This window comes from Chiloscyllium plagiosum, unplaced genomic scaffold, assembly GCF_037043375.1.
Source record: "Chiloscyllium plagiosum isolate Xiang-an unplaced genomic scaffold, Cpla_swu_hap1 HiC_scaffold_38, whole genome shotgun sequence".
Classification (NCBI taxonomy): Eukaryota; Metazoa; Chordata; class Chondrichthyes; order Orectolobiformes; family Hemiscylliidae; genus Chiloscyllium; species Chiloscyllium plagiosum.
This window is the reverse complement of record NW_028270176.1, coordinates 32,113,826-32,139,625: the sequence shown is the minus strand read 5'-3', so window position 1 is coordinate 32,139,625 and position 25,800 is coordinate 32,113,826. Positions and strand designations below refer to the sequence as shown.

Genomic DNA, 25,800 nt, shown 5'->3' with positions numbered 1-25,800 from the left:
CATCATCTCCCGTGGTGATGTCATTTCCTGTTTTTTTCTCGGGGTGGTAAATGGGATCCAAGTCAATGTGTTTGTTGGTAGAGTCTACTCTATAACTCTATAGAGCTCAGCAAGCAAACCTACATCCAGAACCTCAACCTGAGCTACAAATCTTGTCAAAACTCACTAAAAGCTCGAGTCAATGCTACCTTCTTTTGAGAGAGGCTGGTGTAGTCCGTAACAATTGACTCTGATAGGGTTGCAAGAATGAGACAGATCTTACTTTTCGTTTGAAAGCTTCTGGATGGTGCTGCTTTTGTTTTGCTCTCTCACCTCAGTTATAGAATTGTTGACAATTCTGAGAAAATAATGTAAGAAATGAGTAACAATCTCCAGAAGCTTGAAAAAGCTTCTTGTAAGGGCCAGTGACTTCAGAATTCTCACACAATACACAGTCCAAGTGCTTGAGATGAAACCCATCAACCAAAGATGTTCAGGTATTCATTGTTAAACTGGTTATCAAACTGGAGAATTACAGATCGCTTCTTTATAAATTAATTCCTTCATGTTTAGCACTACTGTCTCACAGCACCAAGGGACCCAGGTTCAATTCCCGTCTCGGGCAACTGTCTGTGTGGAGATTGCACATTCTCCCAGTGTCTTCGTGAGTTTCCTTTGGGTGCTCCTGTTTCCTCCCACAGTCCAAAGATGTGCAGGTCAGGTGAATTGGCCATGCTAAATTGCCCATAGTTTTAGATACATTAGTCAGGGGTAAATGTAGTGGAATAGGTCTGGGTGGGTTGCTCTTTGGAGGGTCGGTGTGGACTTGTTGGGCCGAAGGGCCTGTTTTCATACTGTAGGAAATCTAATCTGAAAAAAATTGTCAGTCCTTCAATATGTGAGTGGACGTATATGATAAAGAATGATTGGATTTAAATTGTAGATATTGTTTATCGTGCCTTGCTGATTATCTGTGTTCCACTATGAATAATACATTGTTTTTTGTTATAAAATGAATTCATAAGATGTAATGTTATAACCTCTGGTGAAGAACAGTTGAGCAAATATGTTGGACATTAATGTTTTCATTTTGTTGTGTTGTGAATCCAGTGAGAGGGAGGCAGTTTTGCTTTGGCTGGTTCTTCCTCTGCTATAACAATAGAATCGATCAGACATTTTAAGATGAATTGGACTATTATGTTGAAAGGGAGATTGTACAGGTACACTAACATGGACAGAGAATGGCACAACACCCTTGGAAAGGAACACATTAGTGGACTTCATAGAGTTTGAAGACAATCAGCAGTTGTTACATGCTAATCATTAAACAAGTCTTTATTCCAGATTTTAGCAATTTTAAATTTCACCCTTTGTGATGGCAGGATTTGAATGAATACCACGAGATGTGTTAACCAGGTGCTTTAGCTTGCTAAATCAGTGACAGCAACACTGTGGCACCATCTTTGTCAGTTGTGTGGATAATGATCGTGTCAATCATAGCTCATGATGCACTCTATCCACAAACTTCTCAATTCATCTTCCAGTCGTTTGGGTGACAATTATGATTCTCTGCTGGGGCAAGTGTGGCATCACCAACGGTGTTTCCCTCTATTAAATCTCCATGGCAACAGGATATTTACTGGTCATTTTGTTTGGTGTCATAATCAATGCACTTGATCACAGATATTTCCCACTCTCATTCCTGTTCGACACAGCAGTGTGCAGTGTAAATGCTGTGTTGGCCTGTGCTGCTATTGACTGTTCTGTCTGGTTGACCATCGCTTTCACCTTTGACCACTTTGTGGCCATTTGTTGTCGCCATCTGAAAGCCAGACATTACTCTGAGAAAACAGCAGCAGCCGTGGTAAGCACTGTTTGTCTGGTGAGCATTCTGAGGAACATCCCATTTTACTTTAAGTATCAACCATATGGTCCATGGGTTGGTGTACCCTCGGGCTGTGCCACCAGACCAGAGTTCTACATCTTGCCAGGATGGTTGGCATTTGTCTGGCTGCTGAACCCATTGATCCCCTACCTCCTGATCCTGCTGTTCAATGCTCTGACCGTCAGGCACATTGTCTTGGCAAATCGGGCACGCAGGGGTCTCCGAGCTCCCAGTAACAGGGACCAGAGAGGAGATGCAGAGATGGTCAACAGGCGGAAATCCATCATCCTGCTGTTTGTTGTCTCGGGCAGTTTTATATTGTTGTGGATGACCAAGGTCAGTGTTTTCTTACTGATGAAGATTACTAACAACCATTTTTACCCCAGTTATGACCATCCTGTTATGATCGCTGACATATCTGGGACTGTGCTCTTCTACCTGAGCTCCTGTACAAACACTGCCCTTTCTGCCCTGACCCAGAGTAAATTCAGAGAGGAGCTGAAGAGGGCTTTGAAATATGCCTTCACTCTCTTCAGTGAACAGCACAGATTACATGGACAGATGAAAGCAGAGGGTGAATTGACGTCAGAACAGTGCAGGTCAGGGTTATTGGAGCAATCACTGGGGTTCCAGCAAGTTGTCTGACCAGTATGGACAGTGACTCCATATCATCGACCTCTCTGCATTAAGCACTGTTTCATCAGGAATCCAGGGGGTTCTTGGAAATATGCTCCCAAAGTCAGTTCTGGATGGATAGGTAGATAGATAGATTGGTAGATAGATCGATAGATAGATAGATAGATAGATAGATAGATAGATAGATAGATAGATAGATAGATAGATAGATAGATAGATAGATAGATAGATAGATAGATAGATAGATGGATGGATGGATGGATGGATGGATGGATGGATGGATGGATGGATGGATGGATGGATGGATGGATGGATGGATGGATGGATGGATGGATGGATGGATGGATGGATGGAAGGATGGATGGATGGATGGACGGACGGACGGACGGACGGACGGACATTGTCTTGCTGTGCGCACATCCTTTGCAGTGTAAGTTGAATGCCTCACTCTGTCTAAGCACCCTATGATCCGTTTGTCCTTGCTTATTACGATTTGCCTCTATCGTTCGCAAACACAGCTTTTCACTGCATGCAAGGACACGTGCCTATAATTAATCATATGAAATCAAATCAAAGATTGACGGATGGAATTGATCTCTATTTTAGTTCAGGGGAGTAGCAGACAGCCCCTGAAATCTGCCCAGACAGTCAGAGAGATTATGGCAGAATATGATCCATGCCCTAAATGACCCAGACAATCTAACTCCCTCCATCACCAGATAATCATTGCTAATCTCATTGTGTGAATGTTCAACTGAATTACATCTCAAGTCGTTTCTTGTGCCTAAAGAAATCCCAAGCATGCAAAGAAAACATTGTCTCCTTTTATTCACCATTTATGGTTTATTGGATATGATGACAAATAGGAACACCAGAAGAGGAGAAAAGGTCGTGAGGTATAGCATTTAGTTTACGAAGTGTGTAATGTTAAAAGGCATGCAAATATTTGGTAAAGGTTTCTGGAGCAAATACAGCTTCATAAGAGGCTTGTTAGGGACAATGCGGAGAGGGTGTTTCCCCTCATGGGAGAGTCGAGGAGCAGAGGACACAGTCTCAGAATAAAGGGGCACCAATTTCAGACTGAGATGGGGAGGAATTTCTTCTCTCAGAGAGTTGTGACTTTTAGAACTCCTTCCTGAAGAGAGCTGTGAGGGCAGAGCACTTGTCTACATTTAAGGCTGAGATTGATTGATTCTTGATCAATCGGGGAATCCCTGGTTCTGGGGACAACATGGATGTGAGGGATGCCAGATCAGCCATGATCCTGTTGACAGGTAGACCAGCATCGAGGGGTTGAATGGCATCCTCCTGTTCCTATTTTTTCAGCTCTTTTGAGAACGTTTTTGTATCACACTATCATGAATCACATGAAGATTCTGCCAACAACATTGGAAAATAAAGATACAACATATGTAAAATGCAATTTATTCAGATTCATCAATTGTGTACATGCCTCTGAACATTCCTTAAAACATGCACAGTCAAGTTTCAATGTGTTTCAAATGAAAGCAGAGGTGATTGTGACTTTGTAACAAAAGGCCATTTCTCCATGACTGAGACACATTTTGCCCATATTTCTATTCCATTATCATCTGGTTTGCACTGTGGATGTGACATTGTAGAGCTTTCCAAACGGTTGATCTCACAAGGGTCATTGCAGAGCAGGGGTCGGGGCAAAACGGGCAGGGTTAACGTTAGGGTTAGGGTTAGTGGTTGGGTTTGGGTATCGGTTCGGGTTAGGGTTAGGGTTAGGTTTAGGGTTAGGGGTAAGTTTAGGGTTAGGGTTAAGGTTAGGGTTGGTGGTTGGGTTTGGGTTTAGGTTTGGGTTAGGGTTAGGATTAGGGTTAGGGTTAGCTTTAGGGTTAGGGGTCGGGTTAGGATTCGTGGTTGGGTTAGGGTTTGGGTTAGGTTTAGGTTTAGGTTTAGGGTTAGTTGACCAGCACTGGTCCTCCCTTAAATAATCATTTCAACATCCAAGGAGCTGCCAGTCCCCGAACATAACAACATCTTAAGGCAGCAAGGTGGCTCAGTGGTTAGCTATGCTGCCTCAAAGCACCTGGTTTCGAATCACGCCTAGAAATCACGCCTGTCTGTGTGGCGTTTGCACATTCTCCCTGTGTCTGCTTGGGTTTGCTCCGGTTTCCTCCCACAATCCAAAGATGTGCAGGTTAGATGAATTGGCCTTGCTAAATTGCCCACAGTGTTAGGTGCGTTAGTCAGGGGTAAATATAGGGTAGGGGTCTTGGTGGGTTTCTCTTCAGAGGTGCGGTGTGGACTTGATGGGCTGAATGGCCTGTTTCCACACTGGAGAGAATCTAATTTGATCTTGCTGCCGATTTGTCTACAGTATTAATCTGTTTTATCTTTCTCGGCCATTTTCTAACATTAAGCAGCAGTATTTTGTACTAATTTTTTTAAAAAAGGAAACTCATTGCTGCACAAGTTCAAATTTTCAATTCTCAGCTTCAACTCAAATTTCTGAAACAAAAATACGAAAAGTCAATGCACAATTGGGGTGGCATGGTGGCTCAGTGGTTAGCATTGCTGCCTCACAGCACCAGGGATCTGAGTTTGATTTCCACCTCGGGTGACTGTCTGTGTGGAGTTTGCACATTCTCCCTGTGTCTGCGTGGGTTTCCTCTGATTTCCTCCCACAATCCAAAGATGTGCAGGTTGTGGTGGATTGGCCATGCTAATTTGCCCATCATGTTAGGTGCAACATAGTCAGGGGTCAACATAGGTCTGGGTGGGTTACTTTTCAGAGGGTTGGTGTGGACTTGTTGGACCAAAAGGCCTGTTTCTTTCCTGTCGGGAATCTAATTTAATCTAATAGTGAGGTGCAACCTGACTGACAGTACATTATCAAGGACCTCATTGCAGCCGAGTGATAGTGTCCTGGTAATAAAATGAAAAATTCCAATTTGTTATTCAAAATGTATCTGTAGCAGAATATAAAAAGTCAACAATGCAACATAATTAATATCTCACATTTAAGCCCAATCATCATAGATCATATTCACCCCATCACACACCATTCACAGACATCAATTGTACAAATCTATTGCTCCTAATTCATGCAGAATGGGTCAGACTCATCAGAAATGCCAACAGCACCACACATAGAGGGATGTAATGCTATGTGTTGGCATGTCTTTGATATTTGAATCATGTTTTGTATTAGCTATTTCAGAGTTTAGCAGCGGACTGATGGGGTTGTGTGTGTGTAAGGGAGGGTTGAATATTTTTATATTCACCAGCGCTCAGAAACTCTAATAGGGAACATTCATGAGCAACAGAGTTTGGAAATGCTTCCAGAATTGGACAATGTTGCATTCAGTAATGAGAGAAATATTCCCACCCTAAACTCAATACATGAGAGCTACATTCACGGAAGATTAAATGCTTTAAGACCAGGAAATGTCCACGGAGGGATATGTATCACTGGGAAGCTGCAGATCCACCTGTGTTTGTTACTGAAATGCAGGGAGTGATTCACGGATGAGAGTGAAGGGGTATTTCAGAGCCCTCTGCAGCTCCTCTCTGAATTTACTCTGGGTCAGGGCATAAAGGGCAGTGTTTGTACAGGAGCTCAGGTAGAAGAGCATTGTCCCAGATATGTCAGCGATCATAACAGGATGGTCATAACTGGGGTAAAAATGGTTGTTGGTAATCTTCATCAGTAAGAAAACACTGACCTTGGGCATCCACAACAATATAAAACTGCCCGAGACAACAAACAGCAGGATGATGGATTTCCTCCTGTTGACCATCTCTGCATCTCCTCTCTGGTCCCTGTTACTGGGAGCTCGGAGACCCCTGCGTGCCCGATTTGCCAAGACAATGTGCCTGACGGTCAGAGCATTGAACAGCAGGATGAGGAGGTAGGGGATCAATGGGTTCAGCAACTGGTGGAACCAGAAAAATGCCACCCATCCTGGCAAGGTGAAGAACTCTGGTCTGGTATTGCATCCCCAGGGCACACCATCCAATGTGTCATGTGGTTGGTACTTAAAGTAAAAAGGGATGTTCCTGAAAATGTTCACCAGGCAAACAGTGGTTACCACGGCTGCTGCTGTTCTGGCAGAGGAATATCTGGCTTTCAGATTGTGGCAACAAATGACCACAAAGCGGTCAAAGGTGAAAGTGATGGTCAACCAGACAGAGCAGTCGATAGCAGCATAGGCCAACACAGCATTAACACTGCACACGGCTGGCTGGAACAGGAATGAGAGGGGGAAATATGTGGAAGCAAGTGCGTTGAGTATAATACCAAACAAAATGACCAGTAGATCGGCTGTTGCCATGGAGATTAAGTAGAGGGAAGCACCTTTGGTGATGCCGCACTTTCCCCGGAGGAGAATCATAATTGTCACCAAATCAGCTGCAAGATAAATTAAGAAGATTGTAGATATTGTGGATCATGATCAATGATTGACAGAGTGAACATTCATGTCCGTGACAATTTTGGTGGCATAGTAGTAACCTCACCAGAGTAGCAACACAACATACATGGCTAATGATGTTTTTTTAAATGTTTGATTCAAATCCCATCATTACAAACAGTGAATTCTGAAATTGCTACTGTTTGGAAGGAAGATTCTAATGGCTGGCATGTAACAACTGCTGACTGTCTTAAAAACCCTTGAGGTTCACCAACATGTGGCTTTCCAAGGGCATTGTGCCATTCTCTGCCCTCTCTCAGGGGCCCTGTCCTTTATTCCTTTCAATATAACAGTGTTATTCAGTGTAAAATACACCATTAACCCCACTGTTGTGACAAAGGGACACCCTGCCAGATCAATGCTGCGCCTCTATCATTGGATTTGTAACCCAGTAAAATTAAATCTTTGAATGTTCTTCAATTTTGCTCAGGTGTTCTTAACCAGACCTTACTAGCCATATAGGTAGGACATCAAGCTTATACTTCAAGAAGAAAAAAATATTTTGCATAATGTAACTTTCACAGATCTCTCAGGCATTATAATTAATGTCTACAAATTAATCCCAACCTTTGGTAGACAGTACTGTCACTAACATCATTGCAGGTTCAATAATGTCCTTATGGTACTACAGTAAAAAAATGCACAATTATTATTCATATTGTCACTCTAATAGAACACATTTATTCAACAAGGCAATATAATCCCTAGCTACAATTTAAGCTCCACCATCCCTGATCATACACAACCATTGATGCACGCAAACAGAGATGGGATAAATGTTCTCGAGACTCAGGTTCAAATCCAGCCCTGGATTTTCAATTTAAAAAGAGTCAGCATTTAAGAATTTAATGATAACTATGAAATAATTGTCAAGAGTAAAAATAAATCTTGGTTATGCATGTATTGTTTTGAAAGAAAACAAACGTCCTTACCTTGTCTGGCCCACATGTGACTCCAGACCTGCAGCTATGGAACTGGCTATGAACTGGTAACTGCACAATAAATACTGGCCCAGTCAGTGCTGCTAACATCGAATTCATAAATTGGAAACTAGCTCATCATTTAGGCCAGTCAATAGCAGGAGTTACTGGATAGGATCTGCTTCCATTTTTCAGTTATCTATCACTTAAACTGCATCAATATTTCTCATCCATAATCGCATCTCTCATCTACACAATATGTTTCCGTAGTATTCAGAATATTCAACTATTGTTTGGCACAGACATGATGGGCTGAAGGGCCTGTTTCTGTGCTATACTGCTCCATGTTTGAAAACTTACCCCTGAGTGAGTGATTCTCTCTTATTCTCTCATCCAAAGCTGTATCTTACACAAGGCTCCTTCAATGATTGTGTTTTATATGATGGCATACCCATCAGAGATTGACAGAATTATAGAGCACAGAAGGATCCCAATCCACTCATACTGCTGACTCAGGAAAGAAATATTCAATCGGACTCACAGTCTCACTATGCCAATCCTTCCTTACAATTTTTGTTTTTGATTTTGACCTTTTCCTGTACCTATTCAAAACTTCCTTAGGAATTGTTCCCCTTAAGAGCACCTCAGCAGCATTGATGCAGAAAGGGAATTCAAATTATCCCGGCTTGCTGTGTGGAATCTAATTCCACCTCTGGCTCTTTCAAGAACCCGTTCCTCTGGCAAAAGAATGGTCCTGTCATGGAAACAGCTCTCGCCTTTTATTGAGCACCATCATAACTTAAATCATCTCCAATACATTCCCACCATCTCTCACAGCTCTCACGTCAATGCACAACTTCTTTCACCTACTCACCCCACTGAAGATTCTCACCCTTCACACAATTATCTCTCTGAGTATAATGTATGAAACATTGCAAAGATATAATGTCCTTGCTCCCCACTTTTGGGATTAATACCACTAGGCTTTTGATTTTGCCTGAAACGTCGATTTTCCCGCTCCTCAAATGCTGCCTGACCTGCTGTGCTTTTCCAGTACCACTCTAATCTTGAATCTCTTGATTTCAAAGTCAACTTTCTAATGACTAACCATTAAAAATAGACAGAGTACCATAATTTAAGAAGGTAAGATGATCTCCTCACCTGGAAGACAGACGATTGCAAGGCCTTTTAAGAAAACAAACAGAATCTCTAAAATTATTGGTTGTTGCATGATGTGTGCCTCTATTCGTTGAGTCTACAGGTCAAGTTCAGAAACTGAATTGTAAATGGTTCTTTATGTACACAGTATGATAAACCCCCTGTGACATAGTCCATGTTATTCCAGTGTACTGAGCAGGCTCATTAAGCAAATTCCTGTGACATTGCACATTCCCTCTACGCTGGCCGTTTGAAAATAGAAATGGAACAAATTATAATCTCTCCCCTTTCATGAACAAATAAGTGCATTTGTTTTTCACTGCTGCTTTGGAAATGCTTGGTTGAGGAAATGGGTTATTCGAATTTCGCTTCTTATGTCAGTCACTGGACGGGTTACTGTGGGTGTAGTGACTGAAGCCCAGAGTTGTGTGAATTTGGTAGAATTTCCCCTTGACATTGTGGGCAGCGACTAAATTCTAGGCACTAAACCCAGAGAAATATTGTATCAGATCCCACTGTAGAAAGTTACCATTTCAGATACAACAATCTCATTTACTCAAGAAATGTGAGAGTAAGATCCGCTCACTCCAGAACAGGTCTTCAGTGCAACTGACACAATTAATGGCTCCATCTAAAATAAAGTTGACTTTTCCTCGAAAGCTCCCTTTAGAAAACCAGCCTTCCTTTTCTCCCAGAGTTCCGTTCATTTCTCGCCCATGTTGAAGCTCAGATGGTGATGTTTTGGTTGAGTGAGTGTGGCAAGGCATGTAAAGCCATGATGGTCGAACAAGGCGAGGGACGGAACGGCTATGGTGTGACAGAATGGGCTCAGAGGGCTGAATGGACTTCTCCTTTGATGTCTTTCACCTTTTATACCTGAGCAAATGAGGAACCACCTCACATCACAGATTGGACAACTGTGGTAAAATGTAAGTGGCAAGGAATGAAACACTGCACACAGCAATGAGATTCCTCACTCTACACACAACAGTCAGTGGGTATCAGTTAAAACAAGAATGAATCAACAACGTGATAATGTCCAAGCTGATTGTACTATGGAACAAGGCCAATCCCAGAATGAAAACTGAATTGATAGATCATCTTGAAACATAAAACATAGGGGCATGGGTAGTCCATTCATCCCTTCAATTCATTGTCAATCCCATTTGATATGATCATGGCTGATCATCCAACTTGCTCCCCTGTTCCTGCTTTCTCCTCATACCCTTAGATCCATTTAGCGCGAAGAACTATACCTGACTCCATCTTGAAAACATTCAATCTTTTGCCCTCTCCAGTTTGCTTTAATAAAGAATTCCAGAAGCTTACCACACTGTGGTCAAAGACACTTCTCCTGGTCTCAGCCCTAAATAGTTTACCCTGTGCCTTTAGACTGTGACCTCAGTTTTGGAATAATTAATTTTTGGCGTTCATTAATCTCGCGGTTTATCACTGCGACGCAGCAACACACGGCATCATAGGCTTTATCGACAATAGAAGTTTATTGGAAAACAGAGAAAAAAAACACATATTTAGCACAAAAGGCAGGTTTTCATGAGCTTAAAATTAGATATATTCAACAATATTTGCAAAACTGTCCATGACTGGAGACTCATGCAAAGAGAAATCACACACCACTGATACCTCTTTCAGTTTCTCATTGACTAGCTCCTGCTGGAGTCTTTCCCATGTCTATGGAGACGGCTTCACAATTGTTTTGGGGACCAGGTGGAATGATATTTTCACACAGTTATTCAGTTCTGAAGTTTCTCATGTCTAATGACTGGCGTTTTTTTCATCCAGTTTCTCAGGAATCTCCACAAACAGTTTCAGGAACTGAAGGTGAAACAGCTGGGGAGAGTGTTTGAACATTTGGAAGGTATTACCGAGAAAGGGAGGGGTACACGTGCTGTAGGAGGTCACAGAGATAGGAAGGGGGTATAGGGGCTAGAGGAGGTTGCAGAGATAGGGAAAGGATGTAAGGGCTGGATGAAGTTATAGAGATAGGGAGAGGGTATAGGAGCTGGAGGAGTTTACAGTGATAGAATGCGATGTTGGGGTTGATAAAGGTTTTAGAGAGAGTTGGGAGTGTTAGGAAAGGAGGAATTGACAGAGTTAGGGAGGGGTGTAGGGGCTGTATGAGATGACAGATTTAGAGAGGGCTGTGGGGACTGGAAGAGGTAACAGAGATGGGGGATGTTGGGGTTGGAGGAGGTTACAGAGAGAGGGAGAGGTGTACGAGCTGGAGGGGTTACAGAGATAGGGAGGATGTGTTGGGGCTGGAGATAGGGAAGGTTTTCGGGGCGCACGGAGATTTCAGAGACAGGGAGAAGTTCACGTATGCTTACTCTGCTATCCAACTCAGTCCCCTGTTCCAGGTTTCTCCCTAAACCCTGTGAGCCATTAGCCCTGACAGGAACATTGAATATTGGAGCTTGAGGAGAGTGATGTGGATCACCTTGTGTCAGTTTGCAATCCCATGGTGCATTTCATTGTCCATTGAGGCTGGGAAAAGTCACATGATATTGAAATACTGTTAAAATTTGGAGACAGACAATTGGATTACATCATCTTCCCTCCCTCTGTATTCACAATGCAGTAAAATTAAATCATTCAAAGACACAATGCTTCCTAACCAGCCTTTTAAATAGCCATTTCAGACTCTGCGAATAACTAATTCCAGACACTGGTTTGTATGGCAAACAAAGGTTTGGCAATTTATTAACAAAGGGGCAATGTTAACAGAGTAAATATAAATAGCAAAGTAATCCACTTGGTCTACATTTTAAACCCCAATAGCTTTGTTTTCAGTCTCATTCACACAGTAGACAGACAAATTAACACAGTTTAGGGATACATTAAAGAATGTGAGAAAACTGGCCAGATTATTTCAGTGGTTCACTGGATGGTTCATGGGCATGGATGATGGTTTCTTGCTTGACTTTTTGAAGATGTGGATCAGACTCTCCTTTACAGTTCACTCAGATAAAGACAGTCATATTTATAACTTTGTTTTCTGTTCTCTGAGTTCAAAAGAGCTGATTAAGGAAGTTAGGCAGGAAGATTTCAAACCTTTGCCCAACAGCGCCAATAGCCAGATTAACAGAAACACAGTCCAAACCCCAACCCAACGTGTGACCACGCCCTGACAGACTGACTGTCTCCTCCATGATATCCCAGTTACCATTCAACACCTGCACTCTGCCTGAGATAAGGTCTTTTCCAGCCTTGCTGGAACCAATTCCTGGAGAGTGACCTCATCAATAACCAACTTCTGTTATCTGTTTCACAAAGTTGGCAGTTAGGGGCTCTCCCTTCATTGTACAAGATAACGTGAAAGTAGATGAATTGTCTAGAATGTGAAACCAATTAATTACGTTAACAACTTAAAGGAAGGTGATAAAAGACTATAAAGACAACAGGGATGATTCAGTGCCAATGGAGGGAGGTTTTGCTTTCTGTTGTCTGTGTGTCAGACACTTGATGAAGAAATGCATCTTGGGAAATGTGCTTCATCTCACTTTAGGGGGGAGGCATGTAAAGACACTTTTACTTTTATTATTGTCTGTGGACCAAAAATGGGGCAAAACGTTGCTCTATAAACAAGAAAACTGTAGTAAATTCTGCTCAGTGTTAAAATGATTAGTGGAGCATATTGACAGTTTTATATACATTGTTGTCTTTTGGGGCAGCAAGAGAGTGTCTCAAAAACCTTTTGTGTGTGTGAGAGAGTCTGTGTGTTTCTGTGTGCGTGTGTGTGAGAGAGACTGAGCATGTGTGTGTCTGTGTATGTGTGTGTGCATCTGTCTGCGTAAGACAGAAAGTGTGTGCGTGCACGAATCTATGTACGTTTGTGCTTGTGTGTGAGGGACAGGGTATGTTCAGGGCAAGACACCATTTGATTGGTTTTTAATCAGCACCAGTTGTTGTGTGTTCAGGAGAGCTCAGCACATTGACAATCTCTTGTTTGTTTCCTGGGCAGGTCAGTGCAGCCAAGTGTGTGGAGAATACAGGGAATTGGATATTTGTGCACAATTGGGCAATGTGGTGCTTTCATCAAATGTTCACGTTCTTGAGAACTTGGTGAATAGTGGGGCTGGATTTCCAGTGCACTTCAGTTAGACCACAGCGAGAGTATTGTGTGTAGTTCTGGAATCCACATGATAGGAGGGGTGTGTTTACACTGGAGATGGTACAGAGGGAGATTTACCAGCATGTTGTCTGGGCTGGACAGAGTTTCAGTTCTGTGGAGAAATTGGACAGAGTGGGTTTCTTTCCTTGGAGCAGCGGTAACTGAGGGGAGACATGATTAAGATGTGTAACTGTATGAAGGACACAGACAGAAGAGACAGGAAGAGGCTTTCCCCATTGATTGGAGGCATGGATAACCAGGGAGATAGATTTGAGATCGGGGCAGGTTGTTCAGATGGGATGTGAGGGAAATGCTCTCACATAGAAGTGGAAAAGTGGAACTAACTACCTGTGAGGGTGGGAGAGGCAGAGACCCTTCGAACATTGAAGAAGTATTTAGATGTGCACTTACAATGACGAGATGTTCCAAGATATCGAGCAAGTGCTAGAAAATGGCATTAGAATAGTTAGGTGGTTGCTTTTGACCAGTGTAGACTCGATGTGCTGTGCTGTTGAGATGATGACTGCCCCATAGAATCAAAAATGTTACTGTCCAATCTCCTAATTTCATTAGCCCCTTCATTTCTGCCTCTCGCTGCAATTTCTTCCAGCCTCACGATGCTGTAATGTTCTTGGCCACTTCTGGCCTTTGCAGACTTGTTCCTCCAACTCTGCCACCCTACCCACCTACTTTTATGTTTTACTCAGTCACAGGATATGGGTATCACTATCTGGGACAGCATTTATCGTTCATTATCCCTGAGGATGGGCAACAGACTACATAGAGTGTGCTCCTATCTCTCTCTCTCTCTCTCTCTCTCTCTCTCTCTCTCCATCTGTCCTTTCTGTGCAGGGAACTAAACCAAGATAACTGAGTAGCTGACAGCTCTCCCTCACCTCTCCTCTGCTCTCCCTGAAAACCCCCTGTTGATAGGGACAATTGAACCCCACTTTCAGAGACCCAGAAAGGGTGAATTCTGAAGCCCACTGGTGTGGCATGTCATTCAGTCAGATGGTGCTGCTCACTTTTCCTCATTCACCCTTTGTCTGTCTGTACAAGAGAATTGTGCCCGTGCTAACAATGTATGATGCAATTCATTCCCAGCATGGTTCGTGATTGGGGGGAAGGTTTCCGAATCCCCACTCTACCTGATTGATGTATTTTATGATGTTAGCCCTTCAGTACACTTGGCTCAAATGTTAAGATTCCATGCTCCACCCACACAACCGTTCCTGTTTCCCCCTTTCCACACACATAATCCCATCCTTTACATCCTCCTGTCATTCAGCTGAATCCACACTGTACATCCTCCAAAGGCTAGTACTGTCTTCCTGAGGAGCGGTCCCGCACACAGTGATGAACTTACACAGATCAAGTGTAACCATGGGTTTATCAGACTGAAGCCTAACTGGGTTCCCTTTCCTTTCCAAATACCCATTGAGAAAGGCTGGCACTGCTTTGACCATCTTGAATGTTTCTCTGCATCCTTACTCTGATTGTCACACACAGTCAGATGTATCTGCTTTCTTGGTGCAACATTGAAGCTCTCGTTCTGTCGGAACTACCAGAACCGACCTTTCTGTAACACAAGGCATTTCTACCATTAGTGGGCGGCACGGTGGCACAGTGGTTAGCACTGCTGCCTCACAGCGCCAGAGACCCAGGTTCAATTCCCGCCTCAGGCGACTGACTGTGTGGAGTTTGCACGTTCTCCCCTTGTCTGCGTGGGATTCCTCCGGGTGCTCCGGTTTCATCCCACAGTCCAAAGATGTGCAGGGCCAGGTGAATTGGCCATACTAAATTGCCCATAGTGTTAGGTAAGGGGTAAATGTAGGGGTATGGGTGGGTTTCGCTTCGGCGGGTCGGTGTGGACTTGTTGGGCCGAAGGGCCTGTTTCCACACTGTAATGTAATGTAATGTAATCTAATCTAATCTAATCATTAGACCGCACGATGAGTCAAAATTTCACGTGCTACATCAGTAGAAAACTGAATTTTTGTGACTAACTTTAAATATCCTGCTCGTTTACCTCATCACTTCCTTCATAACTGTTCCGTGTTCATTACATTAACATTCCCAGTCTGTACCTGAACACCAAACCATACAGTATCAATGGTGGTTTTCCACTTGAATTTGCATTCTTGCTCTTTATCCTGATAAGTGCAAGGCAATAACTGCAACAAAGAACTTTCTTTTTTAATGATAACTTGATGAGCCGATCCATCATTTACCATTATGCAGAACACTGAATCCATGCTTCAAAGAGTAAAACACAGAATCGCTAGCAGATCTGTCCAGTGTGTGTATTAACTCGACTGGAACAATCTTAGCAACTCAGTGATATGAACATGTACATAACTGTTGCTGAATATGCCATGATATTGGGTTCCTTTGGAATTGGAATCATTGCATCTGGGTGTTGCGTTGATCTCGCACAGAGTGAGTTCAGGTGTGTGAAAGCTGCATGAGCTGAGCTCAGTTGAGTTCCAATGGACTCAGTTGGATGGGGATGGGTTGAGTTGGACTCCAATTGATGGAGCAGGAATGGGATTGGTTGAAATCCATGTGATTGCTTCATTGTTTTATTCAGTAGAAGATTGCTACATTTTGACATTGATTAGAAAGGTATTTCATGTTCATTTTAAAATCTGAGAAATAAAATGTTTCCCATTATTTTAAGATCATTTCAATTGCAAGTACTATTTCTGAGCTCCTTAATACACAATGCACCGTTGAAAACATCCTCTTGAGAAGTTAAAGGACAGCAGTCTGTTGCTGTCCCTTAATTCCAGGGTGTGAGCCCTCCATGGACAATAATATATTGAGTAACTGATGTGAAACAAAACTGAAAGAAAGTAGGAAATGAACAAAAAATAATAATAATGAATGCTGTCAGAAAAGGATTTGGAAAACAACCACAATTATTTTTTTTATGGAACATTCCTTAGGGATGGCTGTTTACAATCCTTTTACATCTCCACATGGAATAAACCAGTGTTGTGGAACTGTACTATGTAATGGGGATGGGGTTGAGGAGAGTGCTGAATAGATTTGAACTAACATGAGACATCCCACACGGTATTTACGATCATGTATAAGTGAGTGTTGATTCTTATCTCAGGAGCTCAGTTCAGACTCCAAGCCCTGCGTGAGAGTTAATGAATGAGATCACCCAACATTAACAATGCAAGGACCAATAATTCTGCAGGTCTTATTCGCTTTCTTCCATTGCTTTGCAATTGTCTGTGTTCCAGGTGAGGAGATCTTCCCCGTTACTGAATGTGGTGTTTATAGTTCTGTCTGTGTTTTATGGTGAGATATTTGATGGATTACTTTGGAAGTGGGATGTGGATGGACTGATTGAAGGAGTGACCTTGGGGACGCTGCAGTGCCATGTTACTGGAATGTTACCAGGAGGAATCTTCAGTTGTATGAAGAGAGGAAAGAGGTTGCCCAGTGTCCTTGGAAGTGAAAATGATGGGGGATGCAGGGATGGCGGGATAGAGAGTATGGGCAGAATAAACCCCAAAACCTGAAGAAATTACCCCAGGAGCCTGCTTCACCAATAAATCGGATCTTGGATGATCCTAGATTCCTCACATCCTGCTCTTCCCCTATTAGCCTTGATTCCACGACTGATCAAGAATCTCGTAAGGCAGCCTAAAATATACAAAAGATTTTTTATATCCCACAGCTATCAATGGCAAAGATTTTGAAAGACTCACAACCCACTGAGGGAAGATATCCCTCCTCATGTTAGTGTTAAATTTCAGCTCCAATATTCTGAGACTGTGCGCTCTTGTCCTAGAGTCTCCCATGAGGGGAAACATAATCTTAGCATTGACCCTGTCCAGCCCCTTAAGAATCCTCATTTTTTTCAATGATGTCACCTCCCAGTCGTCTTAACTTCAGTGACTACAGTCTTAACCTGTGTAATCTTTGCCCACAAGACAAATCCTCCAGGGTTCTTGCTACAGTACCTTTCTGAACTGCCTGTAATGAAATGATAAATAATGGGACCAAATCTTCTCACATTTCTCCAGATGTTGTCTCCCCAGAACCTTGTTCAGTTGCAGTAAGAATTCCCTACTCTTATACTCCAACCCCCTGGAAGTCAGGGACAAATTCCATTGACCTTCCTGATGATCTGCTGCCCCTGTCTGCCAGCTTTCTGTGTTTGATGTACAAGTCTCCCCAAGCTCTTTGGCGTTGTAGTTCTCTGCAGTTTTCAATGTTAGAAATGATTAAAATTACGAGAACAAGTCTAAGGGAAATGATGATTCCTGAAGCAGAACTTTGATTAACCAGAAGACAGAGAGTGTGCACAGCTGTAAAAAGGGCAAGGTTTGGAAATAGGTTGTATCTTGGGGCAGTGACAATGCTTTGATTTGAATTCTGTCCCTGAGAAGGTGCTAAATGGAAGGAGGTTACTGTGAACACTTTTAAAAAATGGAAATTTGATAACCTCAGATCCATGCAGAGCCTTCAGAGAATTGCACCTCCTCCATGGATCAGAAACGAGCTGGGAAGATTTTACACAGCTGCTTCATCTGATAAATGGTGTTGTGAGAGCAAATAAGTGTAATGTTTCCAGTGACAGGAAAGTTGGAAGCAGAGGGAATCAATTCTACACAGTTCTTACGCGGACCAGAGGTGGAATGAGATTTCCACTTCCAGCTGTGAGTTGTTGTCAGTTGGATTCACTGACTGAGCAGGTGCCGGAGAGAGATGAGTGCTGGCAATTTTATGAAGAGTACGGGGTAAGAATGTGAAAACATTAAACTCACAGGTCAAACAGTAAAGTTGAGGGAATGGTGATAGAGAGAGGGATAATATCCAATAATCTCACTCAATCTTTATTATTCCATCAGCCTATGCAATCCCATGGAATGGTGAACACTTGTGTAATTTATAACATTGTAGGAATGAACAATGGAATCGAATTCTGACAGAATGAATTAGCCTTTGTGGTGAGTCCTACATGTGACGCTGTCAATGATATAAAGCTAACTGGCCAACCTGCAGACTGGAAGGGATTGTTAGATAGAATACAATGGACATGAACAAATGAGCTTTGAAGGAACAATGTTTCATGGTAGTGAGTGGTTAGAGACTGGAATGTACTGCTGAAGGGAATGGGAGAGAGGAGTTCAATCTGGGCAACCCACACGGAATTTGGTTTTCATTCTGGAGTGGAAGAATGTGCAGGACTATGGTAACACCAGTGTGTACCATCCACAAGATGCACCACAGAAATATCCCCAAGGCTCCTTCGACAGCACTTTCCAAAGACATGGACACATCCATCTAGAAGGACGAGGGCAACAGATACATGGGAACACCATCCCCTGAAAGTTCCCCGACAAGCCACTCCCCATCCTGACTTGGAAACCTATCGCTGTACCTTCAGTGCCCCTTGCTCAATATCCTGGAATTCCCTCACTAACAGCATTGTGGGTCTACATACAACACACGGAGTACAGAAAATCAAGAATTACAGCTCACCCCCACCTTCTCATGGGCAATTCATTGGCAATTATCACTGGACCAATCAACAATACCCTCATCTCTTAGTGAATAAAAAAAAATCTCAGTGTCCTGTTATAGAATGAATTTTACGCTCTATATCTTCTCTGGGTAAGGAAATCGTTTACAATTAACATGCAGTTTTATTGGTTAATGCCTGATGTATTTTCGCTGCTCGATACTCTCTCTTCCACTGAGGGAACTCATGGTTGGCAGAGCAACAATATTGGATCTTTGCACAATCCCATCAATCACCATTAATTCAGAATCTACACTTCAATTTTGTAGAGCAAGAACCTAATTCCATTTTGTTAATAATTTTAAGCACACCAATCAGAAAGGAGATTGAAGTGAGAGACCTACTTTCATTTACTTTGCAATGTCCATTTTGTTCTGAATGACTTGTGTTTCATGCAAAGAGTGCTGTGGGAAAAAAAATATAATGGACTGTTCACCACGGACAGCCCATATCCTTATTTATGTTGTACACTAAGAGAAAGGGCTAATCATATTCAGGTCCAATGTTCCAATATCTATCATCACTCCTTGCTAATATAAATCAGAAGGGAAGTGGGAGAACTTAGATTAACCAGAGGACAGAGAGTGTGCACAGCTGGAGAAAAGGCAAGGATTGGAAATAGGTTGTATCTTGGAGCAGTGACATTGCTTTGATTTGAATTTTCTCCATGAGAAGGTACTAAAAGGAGGAGATTGCTGTCATTCCAACACATCATAGGGATTTCTCAGAAGTGATTGCACCTTCTTTCCATTCTCAATCATGATTATATTGACTAGTATCTGTGGTTATTCATTCTGTGCACGTTTATCTTGCTTTACAAATGAGACTGCTCTGTGGAACCACTTGAAATGTGGGAATTTTGACAGGGGCAGAACATGCCTCATAAACCTTATTGAATTCTTTGAGGAAGTGATGAAACACATTGATGAAGGTAGAGCAGTGGATGTGGCGCACATGGATTTTAACAAGGCATTTGATCAGGTTCCCCACAATAGACTCATTCAGAAAGTAGTCGAAGAGGGTGGTGCTGGAAAATCACCAGTCAGGCAGCATCTGAGGAGCAGGAGAATCGAAGTTACGGGCATAAACCGTTCATCAGGAGTGATCATAACTGCCCAACCGGCTGTGCTTTTCTAGCATCACACTCTTCGACTCTGATCTTCACCATCTGCAGTCCTCACTTTCTCCTCATTCAGAAAGTAAGAAGGCAGGGGATGCAGGGAAATCTGTCTGCCTGGATACAGAATTGGCTGGCCCATTGAAGACAGAGTGTGGTAGCAGATGGAATGTATTCAGCCTGGAGCTCGGTGACCAGTGGTGTTCCACAGGGATTGGTTTGATTAGATTAGATTCCCTACAGTGTCCTGCTCTTTGTGATTTTTATAAACTATTTGGATGAGGAAGTGGAAGGGTAGGTTAGTAAGTTTGCCACTGATGAGAAGGTTGGTGGAGTTGTGGATAGTGTGGAGGGCTGTTGTAGGTTGCAACAGGACATTGGCAGGATGCAGAGCTGGGCTGACAAGTGGCAGATGAAGTTCAATCTGGAAAAGTGGGAAAAGTTATCTTTGGAAGATCAAATTTGAATGCAGAATATGGGATTAAAGACAGGATTCTTGGCAGTGTGGAGGAGTGGAGGGATCTTGGTGTCCATGCCCATAGATCCCTCAAACTTGCCACCCAAGTTGATAGGGTTGTTAAGATGGCATATGGTGTGTTGACTTTCATTACAGGAGGATTGACTTTAAGAGCATCGAGTTTATGCTGAAGCTTTTCTCATTGGCACAAAGAAGTATGAGAGGTGACTTGATAGAGGTGTACAAGATGATGAGAGACATGGATAGAGTGGGTAACCAGAGGTGTGTTCCCAGGGCAGCAATGGCTATCACAAGGGGGCATAATTTTAAGGGAGTTTTAAGAAGGTTTAGGGGAGGTGTCAGAGGCAGGATCATTACACAGAGAGCGGTGCTTGTGTGGAATGCACTGCCAATGGTAACAGTAGAGTCAGACACTTTAAGGACATTTAAGCAGCACTTGGACAGGCACATGGATGATAGTAAAATGATCTTAGAGTTTGATCTTAGAGTAGGATAAAAGATTGGCACAACATTGAGGGAGGAAGAGCCTGGACTGTGTTCTACTTTTCTATGTTCTATTTTGCAACTAGCTAACCGAATTGGGTATTGAGGATTTATAACTCCCAGTCAGTTTAGCGTTATCAACCTAGTCCAGGTGCTTTAGCTCGATGGGTTACATAGTTTGAATTACAAGATTCTGTGTTCAGAGCAAACTGCAGAATTTCAGCACATTTCTAAACCGTATCCTGCCGAGCAGTACTGATCATGTCCTCATCAGTCTGAGATGCTGATTCCACATGCAGCATTAAGCTACTTCGGATTGCTTTCTCGAATATTAAACATTCAAAGGCATCAGTGATCCTTGGTTACTTCAATCAGCATCACGTACAGAAACAACGAGTACGGTCTATAATTCTGTTTGTGGGAACTTGGTCAATCTTGGTTATGCTTTTCCTTAATTCCAACATTTATCATGTTTCACACATGCACTGTAGGTGGTAAAGTCTTTTCAGGCGCCTGGTCATTGTAAATTTGAAAACGTCTCAGTTGTTGTTGTTGTAAAGACGTTCCTGTTCTTGATGTCAGTGCTGATAATGGCAGTTGTGACAATGCTGTCATTTTAAAAAGGTTTGAGAACATGCAACATAGAACCTAGAACGGTCCAGCACAGTATAGTCCCTTCACCCTGCGATGTTGTTCTGAGCATTTATCTTAATCTGAGGTCAACCTAACCTACACACCCCTCAATTCACTGCCATCCATGTGCTTGTCCAGCAGTTGCTTAAATGTCCCAAATGTCTCTGACTCTACCAGCAAATTTTGCAGTGCATTCCACACACCCACCACTCTCTGCATAACGAACCTACCTCTGACATCACCATATTACCTTCCTCCAATCACCTAAAAATATGAGCCGTTGTGACAGCTATTCCTGCCCTGGGAAAAAGTCTCTGGCTATCTATTCTATCTATACCTCTCATTACCTGTACACCTCTACCAAGTCACCTCTTCTTTCTTCTCTCCAGTGTGAAAAGCCCGAGCGAAATCAACCTCACTTTATAAGACAAGCCCTCCAATCCAGGCAGCATTCTGGTAAACCTCCTCTGCACTCTTTCTAAAGCCTCTACATGCTTCCAATAATGATGCAACCAGAAGTGAATACGATATTCCAAGTCTAACAAAGTCTAACAAGGGCTTTATAGAGCTGTATCATAACCTCCCAGCTCTTAAACTCAATCCCCCTGTTAATGAAAGCCAATACACCATAAGCCTCCTTAACAATCCTATCAACTTTGGTTGCAACTTTCAGAGATCTATGTATGTGGACCACAAGAGCCTACTGTTCTTCCACACTCCCGAGAATCCTCCCGAGAACTCTGTGTTCAGCATTCAAATTCAACGTTCGAAAATGAAGCACTTTGCATTTATCCAGGTTGAACTCCATCTGCCACTTCTCTGCCCAGTTCTACATTGTACATTGCAACAGCCCTCGACACTATCTATAACACCATCAACTTTTGTGTCATTGGCAAACTTACTAACCCACCATTCCACTTCTGTGCTTGGATTTTTTGCAGAGAGACTGGAAAGGCAGAGGTGCCGAAGAGTTAAGTTTAACAATGGAAGGCGAGAGGCTAGTTCTCCCAGTTCAGGTTTTTTCTCATTTTGTAACTGTAGCAGTCACATGAAAGGTTAGAAGCTTTAGTAAAGGATACCTCTGCCGTTCTCTGAAATATCTTTCTGGATGCTGTTCCCTCCTGCCTGAAAGAATCTGTGTTTAAATTTCCCTTTGTGCCAAGGGGTGTGTTTATGGGATGTTACTAGATTGGAACAGTTAATTAGTTCTATTGTGTGCCAGGTTGTTAGGTTTTCCAATAGTTAACATATTCTAAATTCTGCTTTCTTTTGTTCAGGTTTCAATGGTAGTTTTTAAATAAATTCTGTTTTATTTTAAGCCGAGTGGTTTGACCAGCTGCATCACACCTGGAATATTCACTTCACATCTCCATTTAAAATGAGAAAAAGATAGGGTATAGGCTACCTTGTCTAAATGTTTTTAGTGGGTCTGGCCTGGTCCAAAACAAGGGGAATGTTGACAATCACACACCTGGAATAATGTTTCAATCTGTCTTCCAGCAAATTTATTGACAATTGTGATCCTCTCTCGTGGAAACTGTGGCATCACCAAAGGTATATCTATCTACCTGATTTCCATGGCAACAGCGGATCTCCTGGTCATTGTATTCAATGTAATACTCAAAACTCTTGGTTTCAAATATTTCCCAGTTTCCTTCCTGTTTTACACAGGAATGTGCAAGTTTAACGTCATCATGGGCTATGCTGCTATTGACTGCTCCGTCTGGTTGACCATCGCTTTCACTATTGACCGCTTTGTGGCCATTTGTTGCCACAATCTGAAAGCCAGATATTGCTCTGCCAGAACAGCAGCCTTGGTGGTGACCATTGTTTGTTCTGTGAGCATTTTGAGGAACATTCCATTTTACTACAAATACCAATCTTTGGGCACATGGGGTGGTGTACCCTGGGGCTGTGGCATCAGACCAGAGTTCTATACCTTGCCAGGATGGGTGGCATTTTTCTGGTTCCACCAGTTGCTGAACCCATTGATCCCCTACCTCCTGATCCTGCTGTTCAATGCTCTGACCGTCAGGCACATCATCTTGGCAAACCGGGCACGCAGGGGTCTTCGAGCTCCCAGTAACAGGGACCAGAGAGGAGATGCAGAGATGGTCAACAGGCGGAAATCCATCATCCTGCTGTTTGTTGTCTCGGGCAGTTTTATATTGTTGTGGATGCCCAAGGTCAGTGTTTTCTTACTGATGAAGATTACCAACAACCATTTTTACCCGAGTTATGACCATCCTGTTATGATCGCTGACATATCTGGGACTGTACTCTTCTACCTGAGCTCCTGTACAAACACTGCCCTTTATGCCCTGACCCAGAGTAAATTCAGAGAGGAGCTGAAGAGGGCTCTGAAATATCCCTTCACTCTCATCCGTGAATGTATCCCTACATCAAAGTAAGGAAAGTGACTGAGACTGAAGCACCCCACACAGTTTGTGCCCATCTCTGAGCTCTCTCCAATCTTCACCTCTCAACTGAATTCCCCTGTTTTTCTCCACGTAAAGAGATGAAGAGGCGAAATTGTCTACTTGAGCCATGGGACGTGGAAAACTTCCCTAACCTCCTTTTCTCTCCTTCACAAAACATTGGGGATGCTTCTGTCCATGTCTGAGAGTGTACGCAGGGGGAAAGAAATAAAAGTGAAGAAAAATACATCTTGTGGGCATTGTGTCTTTGTTTGACTTCTATCCTTTCACAAATTTGCCATCCTAATTCGTGTAGACACAACCTGAAGAAAAATGCATGTTATGAATGTTGTGTCTTGATCTTCCTTGATTCCCTTTACAAATGTCAGATGAATTACAATCAAGCACACTCAAAATATTCACCAGGAAACAAATCATTTAATGCTTAATATGATACGTTCAACATGAGACAATTCATGGAAGCTATTTCTCCCCTCAAACATTCATAATTTGTCCACATCTCTCTTTTTACTTCCATTCCTTTCTCATTCTGTCCATCTGTTGGTTCTGTCATTCATTCACAATTGTGTTCATTCATTCAAGGGATATCACTGGGATTGGTTAGACCAGCAGTTATGACCCATCCCTAACTTTCCTGGGAGTAGTTCAGAGTGAGGCACATTCCTGTGGGTCTGGAGCCACATGTAGGGTCAGACTGCGCAGGAATGGCCGTTCTCCCTGCTCTGAAGGAGATGAGTGAACGAGAGCTTTTTGTATCTGCCAAAAACCAAGGAATGTTTCTTTTGATTGCATTGGTGAGACCAGGCAGACACTATGGCAACTGATGAATGGACACCGTGCAACAATGTCCCAGACAGGAATGTTTGCTCCCTTCTTCAGAGGTAAAGAATATTCAGCCTCTGATCTTCAGGTATGTGTTCTCCACCGCAGCCTTCGAGTAAACAACAACACAGAATTGCCAAGCAGAAACTGATAGCTAAGTCCTGTAACCATGCAGAAAACCTCAACTCTGATCTTGGGTTCATGTCACATTGAACATAACCCCACTATACTGTTCTATATCTGTAAAATCTTCCTTTTGAGATACTTGATTCGGTTCCCTACAGTGCAGAAACAGACCCTTCAGCCCAACAAGTCCACAATGACCCACCAAAGAGTAACCCACCCAGACCCATTCCCCTGCCGCGTATATACCCCTGACTAATGCACCTAACACTATGGGCAATTGATCATGGCCAATTCACCTGACCTGCACGTCTTTTGGATTGTGGGAGGAAACTGGAGCATCTGGAGGAAACCCGGGCAGGGAATGTGCAAACTCCAGATGGACAGTGGCCTGAGGCTAGAATCAAACCTGGGTCCCTGGTGCTATGAGGCAGCAGTGCTAACCACTGACCACCATGATGCCCCCAAGGTTACGCATTACATAGAATCTTACAGTCCTTCGGCCCAACAACTTCACAGTGACCCTCCGAAGAGAAACCCACCCAGACCCATTCCACTACATCCTATATTTACCCCTGACTGATGCACCTAACCTATATATCCCTGGGCACTATGGGACAATTTAGCGTTGCCAATTCACCTATCCTGCACACCTTTGGACTGTGGGAGGGGACCGGAGCACCTGGAGGAAACCCACACAGACACGGGGAGAATGTGCAAACTCCACACAGGCAGTCACCCGAGGTGGGAATCGAACCCGGGTCCCTGGCGCTGTAAGGCAATTTGGCGAGTCACTGAGCCACCGGCCACTTAATTCCAGATTTTTAGTGTTGGGAAATCTCCTTGGTGAAATTTGGATTCAGGTTCCCAGAACATTTTCTGAGTGGTTGGATGAACAGCCTGTGATAACTGCACAAGGCCATCACCTCATCCTAACTTCCCTTCTCTTCCACTCCTTTTACCTTCACTGAATCCTCCAGGTGTCTCTTCCTCTTCTTCTCTCCGTGTC

The 25,800-nt window shown here is 43.0% G+C and overlaps 2 protein-coding genes across 2 annotated transcripts; one reads left to right on the top strand and one right to left on the bottom strand.

Annotated features, from left to right (window-relative positions):
* Positions 1-5,970: 5,970 nt before the first annotated feature.
* On the bottom strand, positions 5,971-15,386 carry LOC148139411 (putative G protein-coupled receptor 139). The gene is made up of 3 exons (XM_087980940.1): positions 15,240-15,386; positions 9,024-9,117; positions 5,971-6,881 (listed from the first exon to the last, which is right to left on the bottom strand). Exons 1-3 carry the CDS (start codon positions 15,384-15,386, stop codon positions 5,971-5,973), a joined length of 1,152 nt encoding a protein of 383 aa, XP_087837066.1.
* A 114-nt stretch (positions 15,387-15,500) lies between these two features.
* LOC148139410 (putative G protein-coupled receptor 139) lies at positions 15,501-23,819 on the top strand. The gene is made up of 2 exons (XM_087980939.1): positions 15,501-15,591; positions 22,909-23,819. The coding sequence occupies exons 1-2, from the start codon at positions 15,501-15,503 to the stop codon at positions 23,817-23,819; spliced, it is 1,002 nt and encodes a 333-aa protein (XP_087837065.1).
* Positions 23,820-25,800: the final 1,981 nt, after the last annotated feature.